We start from the raw sequence: 23,275 nt of genomic DNA, 5'->3' as shown, positions 1-23,275 counted from the left end.
GCCCTAGCCTTAACAGGAAGCCAGAGGCTAGTAATTGAGTAATATGATAAAACTGTTTGGTTCTAGTCAAGATTCTAGCAGCTGTGTTTAGCACTAACTGAAGTGTATTTAGTGCTTTATCCTGGTAGCTGGAGAGTAGAGCATTGCAGTAGTCTAATCTAGAAGTGACAAAAGTATGAGTTAGTTTTTCTTGCATCGTTTTTCGACAAAAGGTTTCTGATATTTGCAATGTTACGAAAATGGAAAAAGCTGTCCTTGAAATATTCTTGATATATTCGTCAAAAGAGAGATCAGGGTCCAGAGTAAAGCAGAGGTCCTTCGCAGTTTTATTTGAGACGACTGAACAACCTTAAAGATTGTCATATCCAACAGCAGATCTCATTGTTTCTTGGGACCTAGAACTAGCATCTGTTCTGTCTGAGTTTAAAAATAAAACATCTGCCGCCATCCACTTCCTTATGTCTGAAACACAGGCTTCCATGGTAGGTAATTTTGGTGCTTCACCATGTTTCATCGAAATGTACAGCTGTGTTTCATCCGCATAGCAGTTGACATTGTGTTTCCGGATGACATTACCAAGAGGTAGAATATATAGTGAAAATAATAGTGGTCCTAAAACAGAACCTTGAGGAACAAACCATCCATGGAGACAAACTGATATCTTGCAGAGCCTTGGTCTGGCGCCATTAAAAGGTCAAACATTGTGAATTGTTTTTCTATATAAATTATCTTCTTGGGAAGCGAAACCTGATGCTTCTAATCCTCTCTCTGTCGTTGACACACGTCTAATGAAACTATTCCCAAACCATGGCTCACAACAAATTGATCAATAGCATTACCAGAAATGTAAAAGCTTCCCCCTTGTTAAATAGGGATTCCCCTCTTAACACCAGCCCGTCCAGCCTCCATTTTTCAATCTAATGTCATTATAATTCCCTGATCACCTCATACATCATTTGATAGAAACTCCGATAGGCCCTAAAAATAATTGGTCTGATTGGATTGAATGGTAACCCCTCATCTTTTTTCTATGATTGCGTACCATATTGCACCCTATTCCCTATTTATGGGCTCTGGTAAAAAGTAGTGTACTATATAGGGAATAAGGTGCCATTGGGGATGCAGAACATGTGTGAAGGAGGAGAAGAATCTCCCTGGACTGCCCAGGTCTGTTTATATGAAAGATAATTTAGTCATCCCAAAATCTGATCTGAGGTCAGGCCTCTTCCACTGGGTGTATTATGTGGTGTGCTAATGTGGAGTGATGGGCTGTTTTCTGACCTGTTGATTTGGAGTCTGAAGGTGCAGTAGTAAAGGTATCAGGATTGACCATTTAGACCACAACTGTTAGCATGAGGTGAGCTATGGTGTGTGTCCATATCTATTTTAATCAACGTCTCTACCTTCCATACCATGTACACATGATTGCGTACAGAGAGGCACACTAATAGATCCATTCCACATGCATTACAATAGCTAATTATGTACACAAATCACCCACACAGGTCCCGAAACCAGTACGTATAATTTTTTTGTATTTCTTTCTTTTCTCCTCCTGAACTGTCTCTCTCTCCAGTGGGATCCCAGGGAAGAAGTGTGGGAACATCATATTCACTGCCGAGGAACTGAGTAACTGCAGGGTCAGTAAAACACACATTGTTTAGTTTATCTCTGGTTATCACACACACACACACACACACACACACACACACACACACACACACACACACACACACACACACACACACACACACACACACACACACACACACACACACGTTTTGTTCTCAGTGGTGTAAAGTACTTGAGAAGTACTTAAGTAAAAATACTTTAAAGTACTACTTAAGTCGTTTTTTAGGGTATCTGTATTTTACTTTACTATTTCTGTTTTTGATACTTTTATTTTTACTTCACTACATTCCTAAAGAAAATATTGTACTTTTTACTCCATACATTTTCCTTGACACCCAAAAGAAATCGTTACATTTTGACTGCTTAGCAGGACAGGAAAATGGTCCAATTCACTCACTTATCAAGAGAACATCCCTGGTCATTCCTACTGCCTCTGATCTGACAGACTCATTAAACACAAATGTTTTGTTTATAAATAATGTCTGAATGTTGGTGTGCCACTGGCTATCCGTACATTAAAATAACATGAAAATGGTGCCTTCTGATTTGCTTAATGTAAGGAATATGAAACGATTTATAATTGTACTTTTACTTTTGATACTTAAGTATATTTCAGACCAAATACTTTTAGACTTTTACTTTTTTTTAAAAGTAGTATTTTACAGGGTGACTTTCAATTTTACTAGCCATTTCCTACGAAGGTTTCTTTGCTTTTATTCAAGTATGACAGTTGGGTACTTTTTTCAAAACTGTTTGTTCTTCTATCCTCGTGGGAACATAAAATTGATTCCCATTCAAAATCCTATTTCCACTAAGCCCTGAACCTAACACTAACCCTAACCTTAATACCTAATCTAAATCTAAACCTAAACTTGACTCTTAACTCTTAACCCTAACCACTAACCCCTTACCCTGATTCTAACCCTAAACCTAATCCCTACATTTAAAATAGTCTTCATGGGGATGTGGGAAATGTTGCCACGAGGGAGATTTTTAGAAACCTAGAGAGGAACCAGGCTATGAGGGGTGGCCAGTCCTCTTCTGGCTGTGCCGGGTGGAGATTATAACAGAACATGGCCAAGCTGTTCAAATGTTCATAAATGACCAGCATGGTCAAATAATAATAATCAGAGGCAGAACAGTTGAAACTGGAGCAGCAGCACGGCCAGGTGGACTGGGGACAGCAAGGAGTCATCATGCCAGGTAGTCCTGAGGCATGGTCCTCAGAAAGAGAGAGAGAAAGAAAGAGAGAAAGAGAGAATTAGAGAGAGCATACTTAAATTCACACAGGACACCGGATAAGACAGGAGAAGTACTCCAGATATAACAAACTGACCCTAGCCCCCCGACACATAAACTAATGCAGCATAAATACTGAGCATAAATGCAGCATAAATAGAGTCTGAGACACTATACTAGGTCATATCTCTACTAGTTCATATCTTTACTCGGTCATATCTCTACTAGTTCATATTTCTGCTCGATCATATCTATACTAGATCATATCTATACTAAGACAGATCTCTACTAGATCATATCTATACTAGGTCATATCTCTACTAGATCATATCTCTACTAGTTCATATCTCTACTAGTTCATATCTTTACTCGGTCATATCTCTACTAGATCATATCTCTACTAGTTCATATCTTTACTAGGTCATATCTGTACTTTAGGCTAGATCATATCTATACTAGATCATATCTGTACTTTAGGCTAGATCATATCTCTACTAGGTCATATCTGTACTTTAGGCTAGAGCATATCTCTACTAGGTCATATCTGTACTTTAGGCTAGGTCATATCTCTACTAGGTCATATCTGTACTTTAGGCTAGATCATATCTCTACTAGGTCATATCTGTACTTTAGGCTAGATGCCTTCAGCATCATGACAGAATATAAAATTGTGGTAATGTCCCAAAAGGATCCTATTAACTACATAGCAAACTTCTTGTGAGCAGAACCCTTTGGGCCCCACTATGTCAGGAATAGGGTGCCATTTGGGGCACAGGCAGTGAAAGATTATCATTCTGTCAGGTAATGCAGACAACAATATTGGCGTAAATATACATCCAGACAGTGAACAACGACAGTGACGATTCCACTCATTTATGAATTATTTCTCTCTCTATCTCAAATGTTTTCCTCTTTTTCTTGGTGGGTGAATAATTAGAGACAGGTTATGTTCCGTTATTATGTCTCTCTCACTCACTCACTCACTCACTCACTCACTCACTCACTCACTCACTCACTCACTCACTCACTCACTCACTCACTCACTCACTCACTCCACCACTCACTCACTCACTCACCACCACTCACTCACTCACTCACTCACTCACACACACACACACACACACACACACACACACACACACACACACACACACACACACAGTTTGACTTCCTGGGAATGATTTGTCTAATGAATGAGGAGAAAACAGAGGAATACCCATTGAGATGAAGTATTATTCTCATTCCATCTCTATTGGGGGTATCGGGATAGGGCTCTGAAAACTTGTGAATGCATAGTTAAGTTCTGTATCATCAAACATAGAGAATATAGTAAAGTGTATCATTCATTACAGACAAAGAAAGGAAGGGGCATGCTGCATGCTAGATTAAATGTTGTGTTTACTCTGCTACCTCGCCCAGATCTCCTAAAGATGTGATTTCCACAGGATGTCAGGCTCATAAAAATGTAGTTACTAAAACGGTAATACACATTCAAGTCAATGTTCTGTGATGGTCTATCTATTCTATTCTATTTAAATGGTTGAGCTGCTCCACCTCGGTAGAGACTTTTGTTTTGGCTTTCTCAGAGGTTTCCCTGTGAAATATGATGAATATGGATGTTAACAGCATACTTGTTAGAGATGCAATATGCAGAAATCGCTCCGACATTTCCTGATTGCTAAAATTCTAATAGTTTGCCTAATTTCAGTTAGTGACAAAACCAGCAGTGTAGAGAATGTATTGTACCTTATAAACCACTGTGCAATGTCTTTTCAATAATCCAAACTATATTATGTTCAGCTCAATTGAACACCGGTGTACAAAACTGAAAGTAAAAGATGCAAAAACAAAACTTAAGTGTGAAAAGCATAGAAATAGCACACACAGAACATATCTTCCGCTACTTAGTCTTGCTTTCAATGAGAATGACAGATCTATAACTCACATTTCTACATGCTTTGGTCAGGTCGCCCAAAAGGTTACTTAATGCAGCTTTAGCTTAAAACTTTCAGTGACTTTTACCATTACGTTTATTGGTACTCTTTATCTTATTACATGGTTACTAATGGGCTTAAAAAAAGAAGACACCTATACCATGTCAGATATAGAGTTGAAATGTATTCAATTTTAGGTTGTATCCCAAGATTACGCTTTATATACATCACAGAAGACTGAAATATAACAAAAACGTTTGACATAGAAACGCCGGATTTTCTGCAGGTTTAATTTAAAAAAAAAAATTATTATCAAATTAAGAAAAATATGAATAATATTCCACCCTTGAGGCCACTAGAGGGCGATTTGGTGATTTGACTGCAGACAAGGGCTATAGTATGGTGATAGAAAGTGCGTTGATTTGTTGCTGAATCCAACCTGTCAACCCCTAAACCATTTCCAAACAAGAATCAACCTTTATCATAAACACTTGGTTGTAAAAATAGTTAAAAAGCAACATTTTTATATTTGAATATGTTAAAATAGGTTTTTGGAAATTTTTGCAAATTTATTCAAATTAAAAACAGAAAAACCTTATACGTATTCAGACCCTTTTCTATGAGACTCAAATTGAGCTCAGGTGCATCCTGTTTCCATTGATCATCCTTGAGATGTTTCTACAACTTGATTGGAGTCCACTTGTGGTAAATTCAATTGATTAGATATGATTTGGAAAGGCACACACCTGTCTATATTGAGTTCCCTTCAGTTGACAGTACACGTCAGAGACAGGATTGTGTCGAGGCACAGATCTGGGGAAGGGTACCAAAACATTTCTGCAGACTTGAAGATCCACAAGAACACAGTGGCCTCCATCATTCTTAACTGGAAGAAGTTTGGAACCACCAAGACTCTTCCTAGAGCTGGCCACCCGGCCAAACTGAGCAATCACTCACTCACAGGAGAAGGGCCTTGGTCAGGGGGGTGACAGAGCACCAGAGTTCTTCTGTGGAGATGGGAGAACCTTCCAGAAGGATAACCATCTTTGCAGCACTCCACCAATCAGGCCTTTATGGTAGCCAGATGAAATCCACTCCTCAGTTAAAGGCACATGACAGCCTGCTTGGAGTTTGCCAAAAGGCACCTAAAGGACTCAGACTCAAACAAGTTTCTCTAGTCTGATGAAACCAAGATTGAACTCTTTGGCCTGAATTCCAAGCGTCACATGGGGAGGAATCCTGGCATCATCCTTACTGTGAAGCATGGTGATGGCAGCATCATGCTGTGGAGATGTTTTTCATCTCGTCAGGATCGAGAGAAATATAAATGGAGCAAAGTACAGAGAGATCCTTGATGAAACCTGCTCCAGAGTGCTCAGGACATCAAACTGGGGCGAAGGTTCACCTTCCAACAGGACAGTGACCCTAAGCACACAGCCAAGACAGCGCAGGAGTGGCTTTGGGACACGTCTCTGAATTTCCTTGTGGCCCAACCACAGCCCAGACTTGAACTTTTCTGATTAATACCACCACCTTGGTTTAATGTTTAGACTTGTCTGAGACTTGTCTTTTCTTTCAGGACATTGCCACTATGCAGTTGTGTGCCAACAAGCTGGACAAAAAAGACTTCTTCGGCAAGTCAGATCCCTTCCTAGTCTTCTACCGCAGCAATGAAGACGGAACGTGAGTGTGTTTGTCTGTGTGGTGGGCATGCGTGTGTATCAAGATGAGTTAACTTCCCACATCGTCTGTTATGTATCACATCTGTCAAAATGTTGATTTTGGAGAAAACAACGCTTTCATTTCCTTGGTGTTTGTGGTTGATAGCGCTATGCTTTGTGTGTGCTCTGTACCCACTTCATAGACGTTGAAATGAGCCTCTCGTTTGCCATCACTGGCATCAGGAATTTCTTCATGTCCATACAAATATAATTACTAGAAGCGGGGGGATAGCCCCTCAGACCACGGCCATTCGACTGTACCCTTATAAGTCATTCTATTTCTGTTGGTTCACCATATTCTTTGGTATTTGTGGTTAATACCTTTCCATCCCTGTACAGTATCTGTAGTCAGAGCTCCTTGTGTTTGCTGTGTACAATAGGTTCACCATCTGCCATAAGACAGAGGTAATAAAGAATACTCTGAACCCTGTTTGGCAGCCCTTCACCATCCCTGTACGAGCACTCTGTAACGGAGACTATGATAGGTGAGTGACACACAGACAGCCAACAGCATAGGTCAAAAGTCACTTAGCCCCCAAGGCAAAGAGATGACCACATTAGCCATTTTGGGGAATTTCAGCAGAAGCTTTCATCCAAAGCAACCTAATAAATTATAAATATGTATTTATTTCATTGTGCTTTCCATTACAGAGAGAATCACAAAGCGCTGGTAAAGGACACAAAAAAGAAGCAATGTAAAAATGAGAATAGGCTACAGCAGTATATTCTCCAGTATGGTCCATGCCAGAATCAAACTCTGATGTTGCCAGCACCTTGCTTGCTGAGCCATTGGCAAGACTGTGGGACTAAGTCCTGTCTGCCCTCAATACTGATGATTTTGGAATGTTGCTGTAGCATGATGTACTACTGTACCCATAATGCTCTGTGGTGGTCAGAATAATGCCAGCAGTCGGCCATATTGTCTCAGAGGCCAGCACTGGTGTTATTGGGACCAACATGGAGGTTCCACGATGTTTAGTTTATCTCGGGTTATCAAACACACACAAACACATCCACACACAAACACACACTATTACTTTGGAATGTATTGCTAGTGGATACAGCTTTTGATATACTTGTGAATTGTGATTCACACAAATTAAACATATTATAACGTTAATTAATTCAATAAACAGTATATTGTTTTCTATTTACATAATACGTTTGACTGGGTAAAATCCTTTAAGGTGAGTGAAAATGCATCTGTGTGACCATTTGAGAATAATGTTTGAACAATTCTTCGTAGTTGGTGGGTGAACTACTGTATGCCTCATATATCACTGACTTGGAACACACACAGACACACACACGCACACACACACCTCTCTGTGATTCTCATCTTTCTCTCTTATCTTCCCTCTCTCCAGGACGGTCAAGGTGGATGTGTATGATTGGGACCGAAATGGAAGGTAATTTTCTCTCTGTCTCTCTCTTTCTCTCTACTCTCCCTCTCTCTCTCTCGCTCTATACCCCCTCCCTCCCTCCCTCCCTCCCTCCCCCTCCCTCCCTCCCTCCCTCCCTCCCTCCCTCCCTCCCTCCCTCCCTCCCTCCCTCCCTCCCTCCCTCCCTCCCTCCCTCCCTCCCTCCCTCCATCTCTCTCTCTCTCTCTCTCTCTCTCTCTCTCTCTATTCTCTCTTCCACTCCCTCTCGTTTCATCCTTCATCCATTTCATTTACAATCAGACGCTCCAAATCTCCCTCAAATGTCATCCCTCGTCCTTTCTCTGGAGGGGAATCTCAAAATGGGGGACTCTATCTCATAAGGTTCTGGTTTAGGGTTAGCACACACAACCACAAATAACTGACTGGAACTTTAAAAAGTCAGATGTGATATCAGAATGGAGAGTGTACATATCACTCTCTCTCTCTCCCTCCCTCCATCTCTGTCCCCGTCTTTATGGGGGGAATATGAGTGTTGACCTCCTCCCTCCATATCTCTTTTCCTCTCTCCCTCCCTTCATCTCTCTCTTCCTCTCTCCCTCCCTCCATCCCTCTCCCTCCATTTCTCTGTTCCTTCTTTATGCGGGAAATGTGAGTGTTGACCTCCCTCCATCTCTCCCTACCTTCATCTCCATCCATCTCTCTTCATCTCCCTCCAACTCTCCCTCCCTCTCTCCCCCTCCCTTCATCTCTCTGTCCCCTTCTTTATGAAAGGGAATATGAGTGTTGACCTCCTCCCTCCCTCCATATCTCCTTCCCTCTCTCCCTTCCTCTTTGTCCTCTTCTTTATGAGTGGAATATGAGTGTTGACCTCCTCCCTCCCTCCCTCCATATCTCCTTCCCACTCTCCCTTCCTCTCTGTCCTCTTCTTTATGAGTGGAATATGAGTGTTGACCTCCTCCCTCCCTCCCTCCATATCTCCTTCCCACTCTCCCTTCCTCTCTGTCCTCTTCTTTATGAGTGGAATATGAGTGTTGACCTCCTCCCTCCCTCCATATCTCCTTCCCACTCTCCCTTCCTCTCTGTCCTCTTCTTTATGAGTGGAATATGAGTGTTGACCTCCTCCCTCCCTCCATCTCCTCCCATCTCCCTTCCTCCTGTCCTCTTCTTTATGAGTGGAATATGAGTGTTGACCTCCTCCCTCCCTCCATATCTCCTTCCCACTCTCCCTTCCTCTCTGTCCTCTTCTTTATGAGTGGAATATGAGTGTTGACCTCCTCCCTCCCTCCATATCTCCTTCCCTCTCTCCCTTCCTCTCTGTCCTCTTCTTTATGAGTGGAATATGAGTGTTGACCTCCTCCCTCCCTCCATATCTCCTTCCCTCTCTCCCTTCCTCTCTGTCCTCTTCTTTATGAGTGGAATATGAGTGTTGACCTCCTCCCTCCCTCCCTCCCTCCCTCCATATCTCCTTCCCTCTCTCCCTTCCTCTCTGTCCTCTTCTTTATCTGTCCTCTCCCTCCCTCCATTATCTCCTTCCCACTCTCCCTTCCTCTCTGTCCTCTTCTTTATGAGTGGAATATGAGTGTTGACCTCCTCCCTCCCTCCATATCTCCTTCCCACTCTCCCTTCCTCTCTGTCCTCTTCTTTATGAGTGGAATATGAGTGTTGACCTCCTCCCTCCCTCCATATCTCCTTCCCACTCTCCCTTCCTCTCTGTCCTCTTCTTTATGAGTGGAATATGAGTGTTGACCTTCTCCCTCCCTCCATATCTCATTCCCACTCTCCCTTCCTCTCTGTCCTCTTCTTTATGAGTGGAATATGAGTGTTGACCTCCTCCCTCCCTCCATATCTCCTTCCCACTCTCCCTTCCTCTCTGTCCTCTTCTTTATGAGTGGAATATGAGTGTTGACCTCCTCCCTCCCTCCATATCTCCTTCCCACTCTCCCTTCCTCTCTGTCCTCTTCTTTATGAGTAGAATATGAGTGTTGACCTCCTCCCTCCCTCCATATCTCCTTCCCACTCTCCCTTCCTCTCTGTCCTCTTCTTTATGAGTGGAATATGAGTGTTGACCTCCTTCCTCCATCTCTGTCCCCTTTTTTATTAAGGGAATGGGAGTGTAGACTGCCTCCCTCCCTCCATCTCTCTGTCCTCTTTCCCTTCCTTCTTCACTGATGGTGGCTACTGATGGGGCTTCCTCTCTAAATAGGACATGTGGATTGAAAGCAGGCATGTCCTATTTGGCTTTAGGTGTTGCTATTTAGATGAAGATGAGGGGCCGGGGTTGGTGTTTCCTTCAGTATGGTACTCTTTCAGATGCTGCAGGTGTTACTCTCGCAACTATTCCCACAGTCATGACTTCATTGGCGAGTTCACCACCAGCTACAGAGAATTCTCCAGAGGCCAGAGCCAGTTCAACGTCTATGAGGTAAAAAAAGAAAAGAACAGGGAACACTTACAGCCTGCAACACTTAAGCATGTATCCTAGTGAGCACAAGATGATGAAAAATATTTTCAGCTGAAAAATACATTTAAAAAAAAAAAATGTATTTTGGCCTCCCGGGTGGCGCAGTGGTTAAGGGCGCTGTCCTGCTGCACCAGCTGTGCCACCAGAGACTCTGGGTTCGTGCTCAGGCTCTGTCGTAACCGGCCGCGACCGGGAGGTCCGTGGGGCGACGCACAATTGGCCTTGCGTCGCCCGGGTTAGGGAGGGTTTAGCCGGTAGGGAAATAAATCCTTGTCTCATCGTGCACCAGGTTGGATGCGCGCTGTGTTAAGAAGCAGTGCGGCTTGGTTGGGTTGTGTATCGGAGGACGCATGACTTTCAACCTTCGTCTCTCCCGAGCCCGTACGGGAGTTGTAGCGACAAGATAGTAGCTACTAAACAATTGGATACCATGAAATTGGGGATAAAATAAAAAATAAATAAAAATAAAAATGTATTTTGCTCATAGGGGTGAGCATTTATTAAAAGGTTTATATTGTGTCTCTCTATGTAGGACATTTTCAACTGACTGTACTTTTTAAAGGTGCAGAAATTGCTCCACCATTTCCTGGTTGCAAAAAATGTGAATAGTTTTTTTTATTTTTTTATTTCACCTTTATTTAACCAGGTAGGCTAGTTGAAAACAAGTTCTCATTTGCAACTGCGACCTGGCCAAGATAAAGCATAGCAGTGTGAGCAGACAACACAGAGTTACACATGGAATAAACAATTAACAAGTCAATAACACAGTAGAAAACAAAGGGGGGAGTCTATATACAATGTGTGCAAAAGGCATGAGGAGGTAGGCGAATAATTACAATTTTGCAGATTAACACTGGAGTGATAAATGATCAGATGGTCATGTACAGGTAGAGATATTGGTGTGCAAAAGAGCAGAAAAGTAAATAAATAAAAACAGTACGGGGATGAGGTAGGTGAAAATGGGTGGGCTATTTACCAATAGACTATGTACAGCTGCAGTTTGCCTAATTTCAGTTTATGTGACAAAACAAGCAAAACAAAACAATATTTTAGAGAGTCATTGTACCATCTAATATATTTTCCATAACCAAAAATATTATATTTTCAGCTGTTTGAAGCTTGTGCGTAAAACCAAAAGTAAAAAGCATAGAAATAGTGCACCTTTACTGCTTCCATAGAGAAAGCATTATTTAAAAATTTAACTGGGCAAGTCAGTTAAGAACACATTCTTATTTTCAATGATGGCCTAGGTACAGTGGGTTAACTGGGCAGTATGTTACTCTTTCGACTGGGCAGAACTACAGATTTTTACCTTGTTAGCTCAGGGATTCGATCTTGCAACCTTTCAGTTACTAGTCCAACGCTCTAACCACTAGACTACCTGCCACCCCTATAACTCACATTTCTATGTGAATTTAGTTGGGTCGCCCAAAAAGTTACATATTGCAACTTTAAGGACACATCCTCAGCTTCCTATATTACAACTGTTTGTCATATTGTATCTTTAATAATGAGATGAGCAGTGAAGCATTTTTGTGATTTTCCCATTCAAGTTTCCCAATTTCCGAATGTTACGACTACACTCAAATATCCCCGCTATAAAAATAGTTATTTTTCATCTGTCTTCCATCTCTTATAATATAAAATGTTAGATTCGGTCCAATTTCTTTCCTTACCACACCTACAGTACATACTCTGAACGATATGGTGAAATCAAACAGTCCTCTTTTCTAAGACATCTGTATCAATCTGTTTTATTTTTTAATTTTATTTTACCTTTATTTAACTAGGCAAGTCAGTTAAGAACAAATTCTTATTTTCAATGACGGCCTGCATTAATGTTAGAGGCCACTCTTAGTGGGTGTTCAGGGGGCAGAACGACAGATTTGTACCTTGTCAGCTCGGGGGTTTGAATTTGCAACCTTCCTGTTACTAGTCCAACACTGTAACCACTAGGCTACCCTGCCGCCCCAGTATATAATCTTCCCTTCCTGTTACTAGTCCAACACTCTAACCACTAGGCTACCCTGCCGCCCCAGTATATAATCTTCCCTTCCTGTTACTAGTCCAACACTCTAACCACTAGGCTACCCTGCCGCCCCAGTATATAATCTTCCCTTCCTGTTACTAGTCCAACACTCTAACCACTAGGCTACCCTGCCGCCCCAGTATATAATCTTCCCTTCCTGTTACTAGTCCAACACTCTAACCACTAGACTACCCTGCCGCCCCAGTATATAATCTTCCTTCCTGTTACTAGTCCAACACTCTAACCACTAGACTACCCTGCCGCCCCAGTATATAATCTTCCCTTCCTGTTACTAGTCCAACACTCTAACCACTAGACTACCCTGCCGCCCCAGTATATAATCTTCCCTTCCTGTTACTAGTCCAACACTCTAACCACTAGACTACCCTCCTGTATATAATCTTCCCTTCCTGTTACTAGTCCAACACTCTAACCACTAGACTACCCTGCCGCCCCAGTATATAATCTTCCCTTCCTGTTACTAGTCCAACACTCTAACCACTAGGCTACCCTGCCGCCCCAGTATATAATCTTCCTTCCTGTTACTAGTCCAACACTCTAACCACTAGGCTACCCTGCCGCCCCAGTATATAATCTTCCCTTCCTGTTACTAGTCCAACACTCTAACCACTAGGCTACCCTGCCGCCCCAGTATATAATCTTCCCTTCCTGTTACTAGTCCAACACTCTAACCACTAGACTACCCTGCCGCCCCAGTATATAATCTTCCTTCCTGTTACTAGTCCAACACTCTAACCACTAGACTACCCTGCCGCCCCAGTATATAATCTTCCCTTCCTGTTACTAGTCCAACACTCTAACCACTAGACTACCCTGCCGCCCCAGTATATAATCTTCCTTCCTGTTACTAGTCCAACACTCTAACCACTAGACTACCCTGCCGCCCCAGTATATAATCTTCCCTTCCTGTTACTAGTCCAACACTCTAACCACTAGACTACCCTGCCGCCCCAGTATATAATCTTCCCTTCCTGTTACTAGTCCAACACTCTAACCACTAGACTACCCTGCCGCCCCAGTATATAATCTTCCCTTCCTGTTACTAGTCCAACACTCTAACCACTAGACTACCCTGCCGCCCCAGTATATAATCTTCCTTCCTGTTACTAGTCCAACACTCTAACCACTAGACTACCCTGCCGCCCCAGTATATAATCTTCCCTTCCTGTTACTAGTCCAACACTCTAACCACTAGACTACCCTGCCGCCCCAGTATATAATCTTCCCTTCCTGTTACTAGTCCAACATAACCACTTCCCCCCAGTTCCTTCCTGTTACTAGTCCAACACTCTAACCACTAGACTACCCTGCCGCCCCAGTATATAATCTTCCCTTCCTGTTACTAGTCCAACACTCTAACCACTAGACTACCCTGCCGCCCCAGTATATAATCTTCCCTTCCTGTTACTAGTCCAACACTCTAACCACTAGACTACCCTGCCGCCCCAGTATATAATCTTCCCTTCCTGTTACTAGTCCAACACTCTAACCACTAGACTACCCTGCCGCCCCAGTATATAATCTTCCCTTCCTGTTACTAGTCCAACACTCTAACCACTAGACTACCCTGCCGCCCCAGTATATAATCTTCCTTCCTGTTACTAGTCCAACACTCTAACCACTAGACTACCCTGCCGCCCCAGTATATAATCTTCCCTTCCTGTTACTAGTCCAACACTCTAACCACTAGACTACCCTGCCGCCCCAGTATATAATCTTCCCTTCCTGTTACTAGTCCAACACTCTAACCACTAGACTACCCTGCCGCCCCAGTATATAATCTTCCCTTCCTGTTACTAGTCCAACACTCTAACCACTAGACTACCCTGCCGCCCCAGTATATAATCTTCCCTTCCTGTTACTAGTCCAACACTCTAACCACTAGACTACCCTGCCGCCCCAGTATATAATCTTCCTTCCTGTTACTAGTCCAACACTCTAACCACTAGACTACCCTGCCGCCCCAGTATATAATCTTCCCTTCCTGTTACTAGTCCAACACTCTAACCACTAGACTACCCTGCCGCCCCAGTATATAATCTTCCTTCCTGTTACTAGTCCAACACTCTAACCACTAGACTACCCTGCCGCCCCAGTATATAATCTTCCTTCCTGTTACTAGTCCAACACTCTAACCACTAGACTACCCTGCCGCCCCAGTATATAATCTTCCCTTCCTGTTACTAGTCCAACACTCTAACCACTAGACTACCCTGCCGCCCCAGTATATAATCTTCCCTTCCTGTTACTAGTCCAACACTCTAACCACTAGACTACCCTGCCGCCCCAGTATATAATCTTCCTTCCTGTTACTAGTCCAACACTCTAACCACTAGACTACCCTGCCGCCCCAGTATATAATCTTCCCTTCCTGTTACTAGTCCAACACTCTAACCACTAGACTACCCTGCCGCCCCAGTATATAATCTTCCCTTCCTGTTACTAGTCCAACACTCTAACCACTAGACTACCCTGCCGCCCCAGTATATAATCTTCCTTCCTGTTACTAGTCCAACACTCTAACCACTAGACTACCCTGCCGCCCCAGTATATAATCTTCCTTCCTGTTACTAGTCCAACACTCTAACCACTAGACTACCCTGCCGCCCCAGTATATAATCTTCCCTTCCTGTTACTAGTCCAACACTCTAACCACTAGACTACCCTGCCGCCCCAGTATATAATCTTCCCTTCCTGTTACTAGTCCAACACTCTAACCACTAGACTACCCTGCCGCCCCAGTATATAATCTTCCCTTCCTGTTACTAGTCCAACACTCTAACCACTAGACTACCCTGCCGCCCCAGTATATAATCTTCCCTTCCTGTTACTAGTCCAACACTCTAACCACTAGACTACCCTGCCGCCCCAGTATATAATCTTCCTTCCTGTTACTAGTCCAACACTCTAACCACTAGACTACCCTGCCGCCCCAGTATATAATCTTCCTTCCTGTTACTAGTCCAACACTCTAACCACTAGACTACCCTGCCGCCCCAGTATATAATCTTCCTTCCTGTTACTAGTCCAACACTCTAACCACTAGACTACCCTGCCGCCCCAGTATATAATCTTCCTTCCTGTTACTAGTCCAACACTCTAACCACTAGACTACCCTGCCGCCCCAGTATATAATCTTCCTTCCTGTTACTAGTCCAACACTCTAACCACTAGACTACCCTGCCGCCCCAGTATATAATCTTCCTTCCTGTTACTAGTCCAACACTCTAACCACTAGACTACCCTGCCGCCCCAGTATATAATCTTCCCTTCCTGTTACTAGTCCAACACTCTAACCACTAGACTACCCTGCCGCCCCAGTATATAATCTTCCCTTCCTGTTACTAGTCCAACACTCTAACCACTAGACTACCCTGCCGCCCCAGTATATAATCTTCCCTTCCTGTTACTAGTCCAACACTCTAACCACTAGACTACCCTGCCGCCCCAGTATATAATCTTCCTTCCTGTTACTAGTCCAACACTCTAACCACTAGACTACCCTGCCGCCCCAGTATATAATCTTCCCTTCCTGTTACTAGTCCAACACTCTAACCACTAGACTACCCTGCCGCCCCAGTATATAATCTTCCTTCCTGTTACTAGTCCAACACTCTAACCACTAGACTACCCTGCCGCCCCAGTATATAATCTTCCCTTCCTGTTACTAGTCCAACACTCTAACCACTAGACTACCCTGCCGCCCCAGTATATAATCTTCCTTCCTGTTACTAGTCCAACACTCTAACCACTAGGCTACCCTGCCGCCCCAGTATATAATCTTCCCTTCCTGTTACTAGTCCAACACTCTAACCACTAGACTACCCTGCCGCCCCAGTATATAATCTTCCCTTCCTGTTACTAGTCCAACACTCTAACCACTAGACTACCCTGCCGCCCCAGTATATAATCTTCCTTCCTGTTACTAGTCCAACACTCTAACCACTAGACTACCCTGCCGCCCCAGTATATAATCTTCCTTTCCTGTTACTAGTCCAACACTCTAACCACTAGACTACCCTGCCGCCCCAGTATATAATCTTCCTTCCTGTTACTAGTCCAACACTCTAACCACTAGACTACCCTGCCGCCCCAGTATATAATCTTCCCTTCCTGTTACTAGTCCAACACTCTAACCACTAGACTACCCTGCCGCCCCAGTATATAATCTTCCCTTCCTGTTACTAGTCCAACACTCTAACCACTAGACTACCCTGCCGCCCCAGTATATAATCTTCCTTCCTGTTACTAGTCCAACACTCTAACCACTAGACTACCCTGCCGCCCCAGTATATAATCTTCCCTTCCTGTTACTAGTCCAACACTCTAACCACTAGACTACCCTGCCGCCCCAGTATATAATCTTCCCTTCCTGTTACTAGTCCAACACTCTAACCACTAGACTACCCTGCCGCCCCAGTATATAATCTTCCCTTCCTGTTACTAGTCCAACACTCTAACCACTAGACTACCCTGCCGCCCCAGTATATAATCTTCCCTTCCTGTTACTAGTCCAACACTCTAACCACTAGACTACCCTGCCGCCCCAGTATATAATCTTCCCTTCCTGTTACTAGTCCAACACTCTAACCACTAGACTACCCTGCCGCCCCAGTATATAATCTTCCTTCCTGTTACTAGTCCAACACTCTAACCACTAGACTACCCTGCCGCCCCAGTATATAATCTTCCCTTCCTGTTACTAGTCCAACACTCTAACCACTAGACTACCCTGCCGCCCCAGTATATAATCTTCCTTCCTGTTACTAGTCCAACACTCTAACCACTAGACTACCCTGCCGCCCCAGTATATAATCTTCCCTTCCTGTTACTAGTCCAACACTCTAACCACTAGACTACCCTGCTATATAATCTTCCTTCCTGTTACTAGTCCAACACTCTAACCACTAGACTACCCTGCCGCCCCAGTATATAATCTTCCCTTCCTGTTACTAGTCCAACACTCTAACCACTAGACTACCCTGCCGCCCCAGTATATAATCTTCCCTTCCTGTTACTAGTCCAACACTCTAACCACTAGACTACCCTGCCGCCCCAGTATATAATCTTCCCTTCCTGTTACTAGTCCAACACTCTAACCACTAGACTACCCTGCCGCCCCAGTATATAATCTTCCTTCCTGTTACTAGTCCAACACTCTAACCACTAGGCTACCCTGCCGCCCCAGTATATAATCTTCCTTCCTGTTACTAGTCCAACACTCTAACCACTAGACTACCCTGCCGCCCCAGTATATAATCTTCCCTTCCTGTTACTAGTCCAACACTCTAACCACTAGACTACCCTGCCGCCCCAGTATATAATCTTCCTTCCTGTTACTAGTCCAACACTCTAACCACTAGACTACCCTGCCGCCCCAGTATATAATCTTCCTTCCTGTTACTAGTCCAACACTCTAACCACTAGACTACCCTGCCGCCCCAGTATATAATCTTCCTTCCTGTTACTAGTCCAACACTCTAACCACTAGACTACCCTGCCGCCCCAGTATATAATCTTCCTTCCTGTTACTAGTCCAACACTCTAACCACTAGACTACCCTGCCGCCCCAGTATATAATCTTCCCTTCCTGTTACTAGTCCAACACTCTAACCACTAGACTACCCTGCCGCCCCAGTATATAATCTTCCTTCCTGTTACTAGTCCAACACTCTAACCACTAGGCTACCCTGCCGCCCCAGTATATAATCTTCCTTCCTGTTACTAGTCCAACACTCTAACCACTAGGCTACCCTGCCGCCCCAGTATATAATCTTCCTTCCTGTTACTAGTCCAACACTCTAACCACTAGGCTACCCTGCCGCCCCAGTATATAATCTTCCCTTCCTGTTACTAGTCCAACACTCTAACCACTAGACTACCCTGCCGCCCCAGTATATAATCTTCCCTTCCTGTTACTAGTCCAACACTCTAACCACTAGACTACCCTGCCGCCCCAGTATATAATCTTCCCTTCCTGTTACTAGTCCAACACTCTAACCACTAGACTACCCTGCCGCCCCAGTATATAATCTTCCCTTCCTGTTACTAGTCCAACACTCTAACCACTAGACTACCCTGCCGCCCCAGTATATAATCTTCCCTTCCTGTTACTAGTCCAACACTCTAACCACTAGACTACCCTGCCGCCCCAGTATATAATCTTCCCTTCCTGTTACTAGTCCAACACTCTAACCACTAGACTACCCTGCCGCCCCAGTATATAATCTTCCTTCCTGTTACTAGTCCAACACTCTAACCACTAGGCTACCCTGCCGCCCCAGTATATAATCTTCCTTCCTGTTACTAGTCCAACACTCTAACCACTAGGCTACCCTGCCGCCCCAGTATATAATCTTCCTTCCTGTTACTAGTCCAACACTCTAACCACTAGGCTACCCTGCCGCCCCAGTATATAATCTTCCTTCCTGTTACTAGTCCAACACTCTAACCACTAGACTACCCTGCCGCCCCAGTATATAATCTTCCTTCCTGTTACTAGTCCAACACTCTAACCACTAGACTACCCTGCCGCCCCAGTATATAATCTTCCCTTCCTGTTACTAGTCCAACACTCTAACCACTAGACTACCCTGCCGCCCCAGTATATAATCTTCCCTTCCTGTTACTAGTCCAACACTCTAACCACTAGACTACCCTGCCGCCCCAGTATATAATCTTCCCTTCCTGTTACTAGTCCAACACTCTAACCACTAGACTACCCTGCCGCCCCAGTATATAATCTTCCTTCCTGTTACTAGTCCAACACTCTAACCACTAGACTACCCTGCCGCCCCAGTATATAATCTTCCTTCCTGTTACTAGTCCAACACTCTAACCACTAGACTACCCTGCCGCCCCAGTATATAATCTTCCCTTCCTGTTACTAGTCCAACACTCTAACCACTAGGCTACCCTGCCGCCCCAGTATATAATCTTCCTTCCTGTTACTAGTCCAACACTCTAACCACTAGGCTACCCTGCCGCCCCAGTATATAATCTTCCTTCCTGTTACTAGTCCAACACTCTAACCACTAGACTACCCTGCCGCCCCAGTATATAATCTTCCTTCCTGTTACTAGTCCAACACTCTAACCACTAGACTACCCTGCCGCCCCAGTATATAATCTTCCTTCCTGTTACTAGTCCAACACTCTAACCACTAGACTACCCTGCCGCCCCAGTATATAATCTTCCTTCCTGTTACTAGTCCAACACTCTAACCACTAGACTACCCCTGCCGCCCCAGTATATAATCTTCCTTCCTGTTACTAGTCCAACACTCTAACCACTAGACTACCCTGCCGCCCCAGTATATAATCTTCCTTCCTGTTACTAGTCCAACACTCTAACCACTAGGCTACCCTGCCGCCCCAGTATATAATCTTCCCTTCCTGTTACTAGTCCAACACTCTAACCACTAGACTACCCTGCCGCCCCAGTATATAATCTTCCTTCCTGTTACTAGTCCAACACTCTAACCACTAGGCTACCCTGCCGCCCCAGTATATAATCTTCCTTCCTGTTACTAGTCCAACACTCTAACCACTAGACTACCCTGCCGCCCCAGTATATAATCTTCCTTCCTGTTACTAGTCCAACACTCTAACCACTAGGCTACCCTGCCGCCCCAGTATATAATCTTCCCTTCCTGTTACTAGTCCAACACTCTAACCACTAGACTACCCTGCCGCCCCAGTATATAATCTTCCTTCCTGTTACTAGTCCAACACTCTAACCACTAGACTACCCTGCCGCCCCAGTATATAATCTTCCTTCCTGTTACTAGTCCAACACTCTAACCACTAGACTACCCTGCCGCCCCAGTATATAATCTTCCCTTCCTGTTACTAGTCCAACACTCTAACCACTAGACTACCCTGCCGCCCCAGTATATAATCTTCCTTCCTGTTACTAGTCCAACACTCTAACCACTAGGCTACCCTGCCGCCCCAGTATATAATCTTCCTTCCTGTTACTAGTCCAACACTCTAACCACTAGACTACCCTGCCGCCCCAGTATATAATCTTCCTTCCTGTTACTAGTCCAACACTCTAACCACTAGACTACCCTGCCGCCCCAGTATATAATCTTCCTTCCTGTTACTAGTCCAACACTCTAACCACTAGGCTACCCTGCCGCCCCAGTATATAATCTTCCTTCCTGTTACTAGTCCAACACTCTAACCACTAGACTACCCTGCCGCCCCAGTATATAATCTTCCCTTCCTGTTACTAGTCCAACACTCTAACCACTAGACTACCCTGCCGCCCCAGTATATAATCTTCCTTCCTGTTACTAGTCCAACACTCTAACCACTAGACTACCCTGCCGCCCCAGTATATAATCTTCCCTTCCTGTTACTAGTCCAACACTCTAACCACTAGACTACCCTGCCGCCCCAGTATATAATCTTCCTTCCTGTTACTAGTCCAACACTCTAACCACTAGGCTACCCTGCCGCCCCAGTATATAATCTTCCTTCCTGTTACTAGTCCAACACTCTAACCACTAGACTACCCTGCCGCCCCAGTATATAATCTTCCTTCCTGTTACTAGTCCAACACTCTAACCACTAGACTACCCTGCCGCCCCAGTATATAATCTTCCTTCCTGTTACTAGTCCAACACTCTAACCACTAGACTACCCTGCCGCCCCAGTATATAATCTTCCTTCCTGTTACTAGTCCAACACTCTAACCACTAGACTCCCTGCCGCCCCAGTATATAATCTTCCTTCCTGTTACTAGTCCAACACTCTAACCACTAGACTACCCTGCCGCCCCAGTATATAATCTTCCCTTCCTGTTACTAGTCCAACACTCTAACCACTAGACTACCCTGCCGCCCCAGTATATAATCTTCCCTTCCTGTTACTAGTCCAACACTCTAACCACTAGACTACCCTGCCGCCCCAGTATATAATCTTCCCTTCCTGTTACTAGTCCAACACTCTAACCACTAGGCTACCCTGCCGCCCCAGTATATAATCTTCCCTTCCTGTTACTAGTCCAACACTCTAACCACTAGACTACCCTGCCGCCCCAGTATATAATCTTCCCTTCCTGTTACTAGTCCAACACTCTAACCACTAGACTACCCTGCCGCCCCAGTATATAATCTTCCTTCCTGTTACTAGTCCAACACTCTAACCACTAGGCTACCCTGCCGCCCCAGTATATAATCTTCCCTTCCTGTTACTAGTCCAACACTCTAACCACTAGACTACCCTGCCGCCCCAGTATATAATCTTCCCTTCCTGTTACTAGTCCAACACTCTAACCACTAGACTACCCTGCCGCCCCAGTATATAATCTTCCCTTCCTGTTACTAGTCCAACACTCTAACCACTAGACTACCCTGCCGCCCCAGTATATAATCTTCCTTCCTGTTACTAGTCCAACACTCTAACCACTAGGCTACCCTGCCGCCCCAGTATATAATCTTCCTTCCTGTTACTAGTCCAACACTCTAACCACTAGACTACCCTGCCGCCCCAGTATATAATCTTCCTTCCTGTTACTAGTCCAACACTCTAACCACTAGACTACCCTGCCGCCCCAGTATATAATCTTCCCTTCCTGTTACTAGTCCAACACTCTAACCACTAGACTACCCTGCCGCCCCAGTATATAATCTTCCTTCCTGTTACTAGTCCAACACTCTAACCACTAGACTACCCTGCCGCCCCAGTATATAATCTTCCCTTCCTGTTACTAGTCCAACACTCTAACCACTAGACTACCCTGCCGCCCCAGTATATAATCTTCCCTTCCTGTTACTAGTCCAACACTCTAACCACTAGGCTACCCTGCCGCCCCAGTATATAATCTTCCCTTCCTGTTACTAGTCCAACACTCTAACCACTAGACTACCCTGCCGCCCCAGTATATAATCTTCCCTTCCTGTTACTAGTCCAACACTCTAACCACTAGACTACCCTGCCGCCCCAGTATATAATCTTCCTTCCTGTTACTAGTCCAACACTCTAACCACTAGACTACCCTGCCGCCCCAGTATATAATCTTCCTTCCTGTTACTAGTCCAACACTCTAACCACTAGACTACCCTGCCGCCCCAGTATATAATCTTCCTTCCTGTTACTAGTCCAACACTCTAACCACTAGGCTACCCTGCCGCCCCAGTATATAATCTTCCTTCCTGTTACTAGTCCAACACTCTAACCACTAGACTACCCTGCCGCCCCAGTATATAATCTTCCTTCCTGTTACTAGTCCAACACTCTAACCACTAGACTACCCTGCCGCCCCAGTATATAATCTTCCCTTCCTGTTACTAGTCCAACACTCTAACCACTAGACTACCCTGCCGCCCCAGTATATAATCTTCCTTCCTGTTACTAGTCCAACACTCTAACCACTAGGCTACCCTGCCGCCCCAGTATATAATCTTCCCTTCCTGTTACTAGTCCAACACTCTAACCACTAGACTACCCTGCCGCCCCAGTATATAATCTTCCCTTCCTGTTACTAGTCCAACACTCTAACCACTAGGCTACCCTGCCGCCCCAGTATATAATCTTCCTTCCTGTTACTAGTCCAACACTCTAACCACTAGGCTACCCTGCCGCCCCAGTATATAATCTTCCTTCCTGTTACTAGTCCAACACTCTAACCACTAGACTACCCTGCCGCCCCAGTATATAATCTTCCCTTCCTGTTACTAGTCCAACACTCTAACCACTAGACTACCCTGCCGCCCCAGTATATAATCTTCCCTTCCTGTTACTAGTCCAACACTCTAACCACTAGACTACCCTGCCGCCCCAGTATATAATCTTCCTTCCTGTTACTAGTCCAACACTCTAACCACTAGACTACCCTGCCGCCCCAGT

General features: G+C 44.5%; 1 protein-coding gene across 3 annotated transcripts in view; it reads left to right on the top strand.

Annotated features, from left to right (window-relative positions):
- Positions 1-23,275, top strand: part of LOC112246238 (copine-9-like) — a 145,467-nt gene that overhangs the window by 85,683 nt on the left and 36,509 nt on the right. For 2 of the 3 annotated variants that reach the window (XM_042324781.1, XM_042324783.1), the window contains 5 exons: positions 1,577-1,640; positions 6,385-6,488; positions 6,907-7,011; positions 7,894-7,935; positions 10,219-10,330. In XM_042324781.1, coding sequence (XP_042180715.1) covers positions 1,577-1,640; positions 6,385-6,488; positions 6,907-7,011; positions 7,894-7,935; positions 10,219-10,330 — 427 coding nt within the window. The remainder of the gene's footprint in view (positions 1-1,576; positions 1,641-6,384; positions 6,489-6,906; positions 7,012-7,893; positions 7,936-10,218; positions 10,331-23,275) is intronic. The other variant, XM_042324782.1, reaches the window with a different exon arrangement.

This window comes from Oncorhynchus tshawytscha, linkage group LG07, assembly GCF_018296145.1.
Source record: "Oncorhynchus tshawytscha isolate Ot180627B linkage group LG07, Otsh_v2.0, whole genome shotgun sequence".
In the NCBI taxonomy this organism is placed as follows: Eukaryota; Metazoa; Chordata; class Actinopteri; order Salmoniformes; family Salmonidae; genus Oncorhynchus; species Oncorhynchus tshawytscha.
This window is presented reverse-complemented; position numbering and strand designations above follow the sequence as displayed.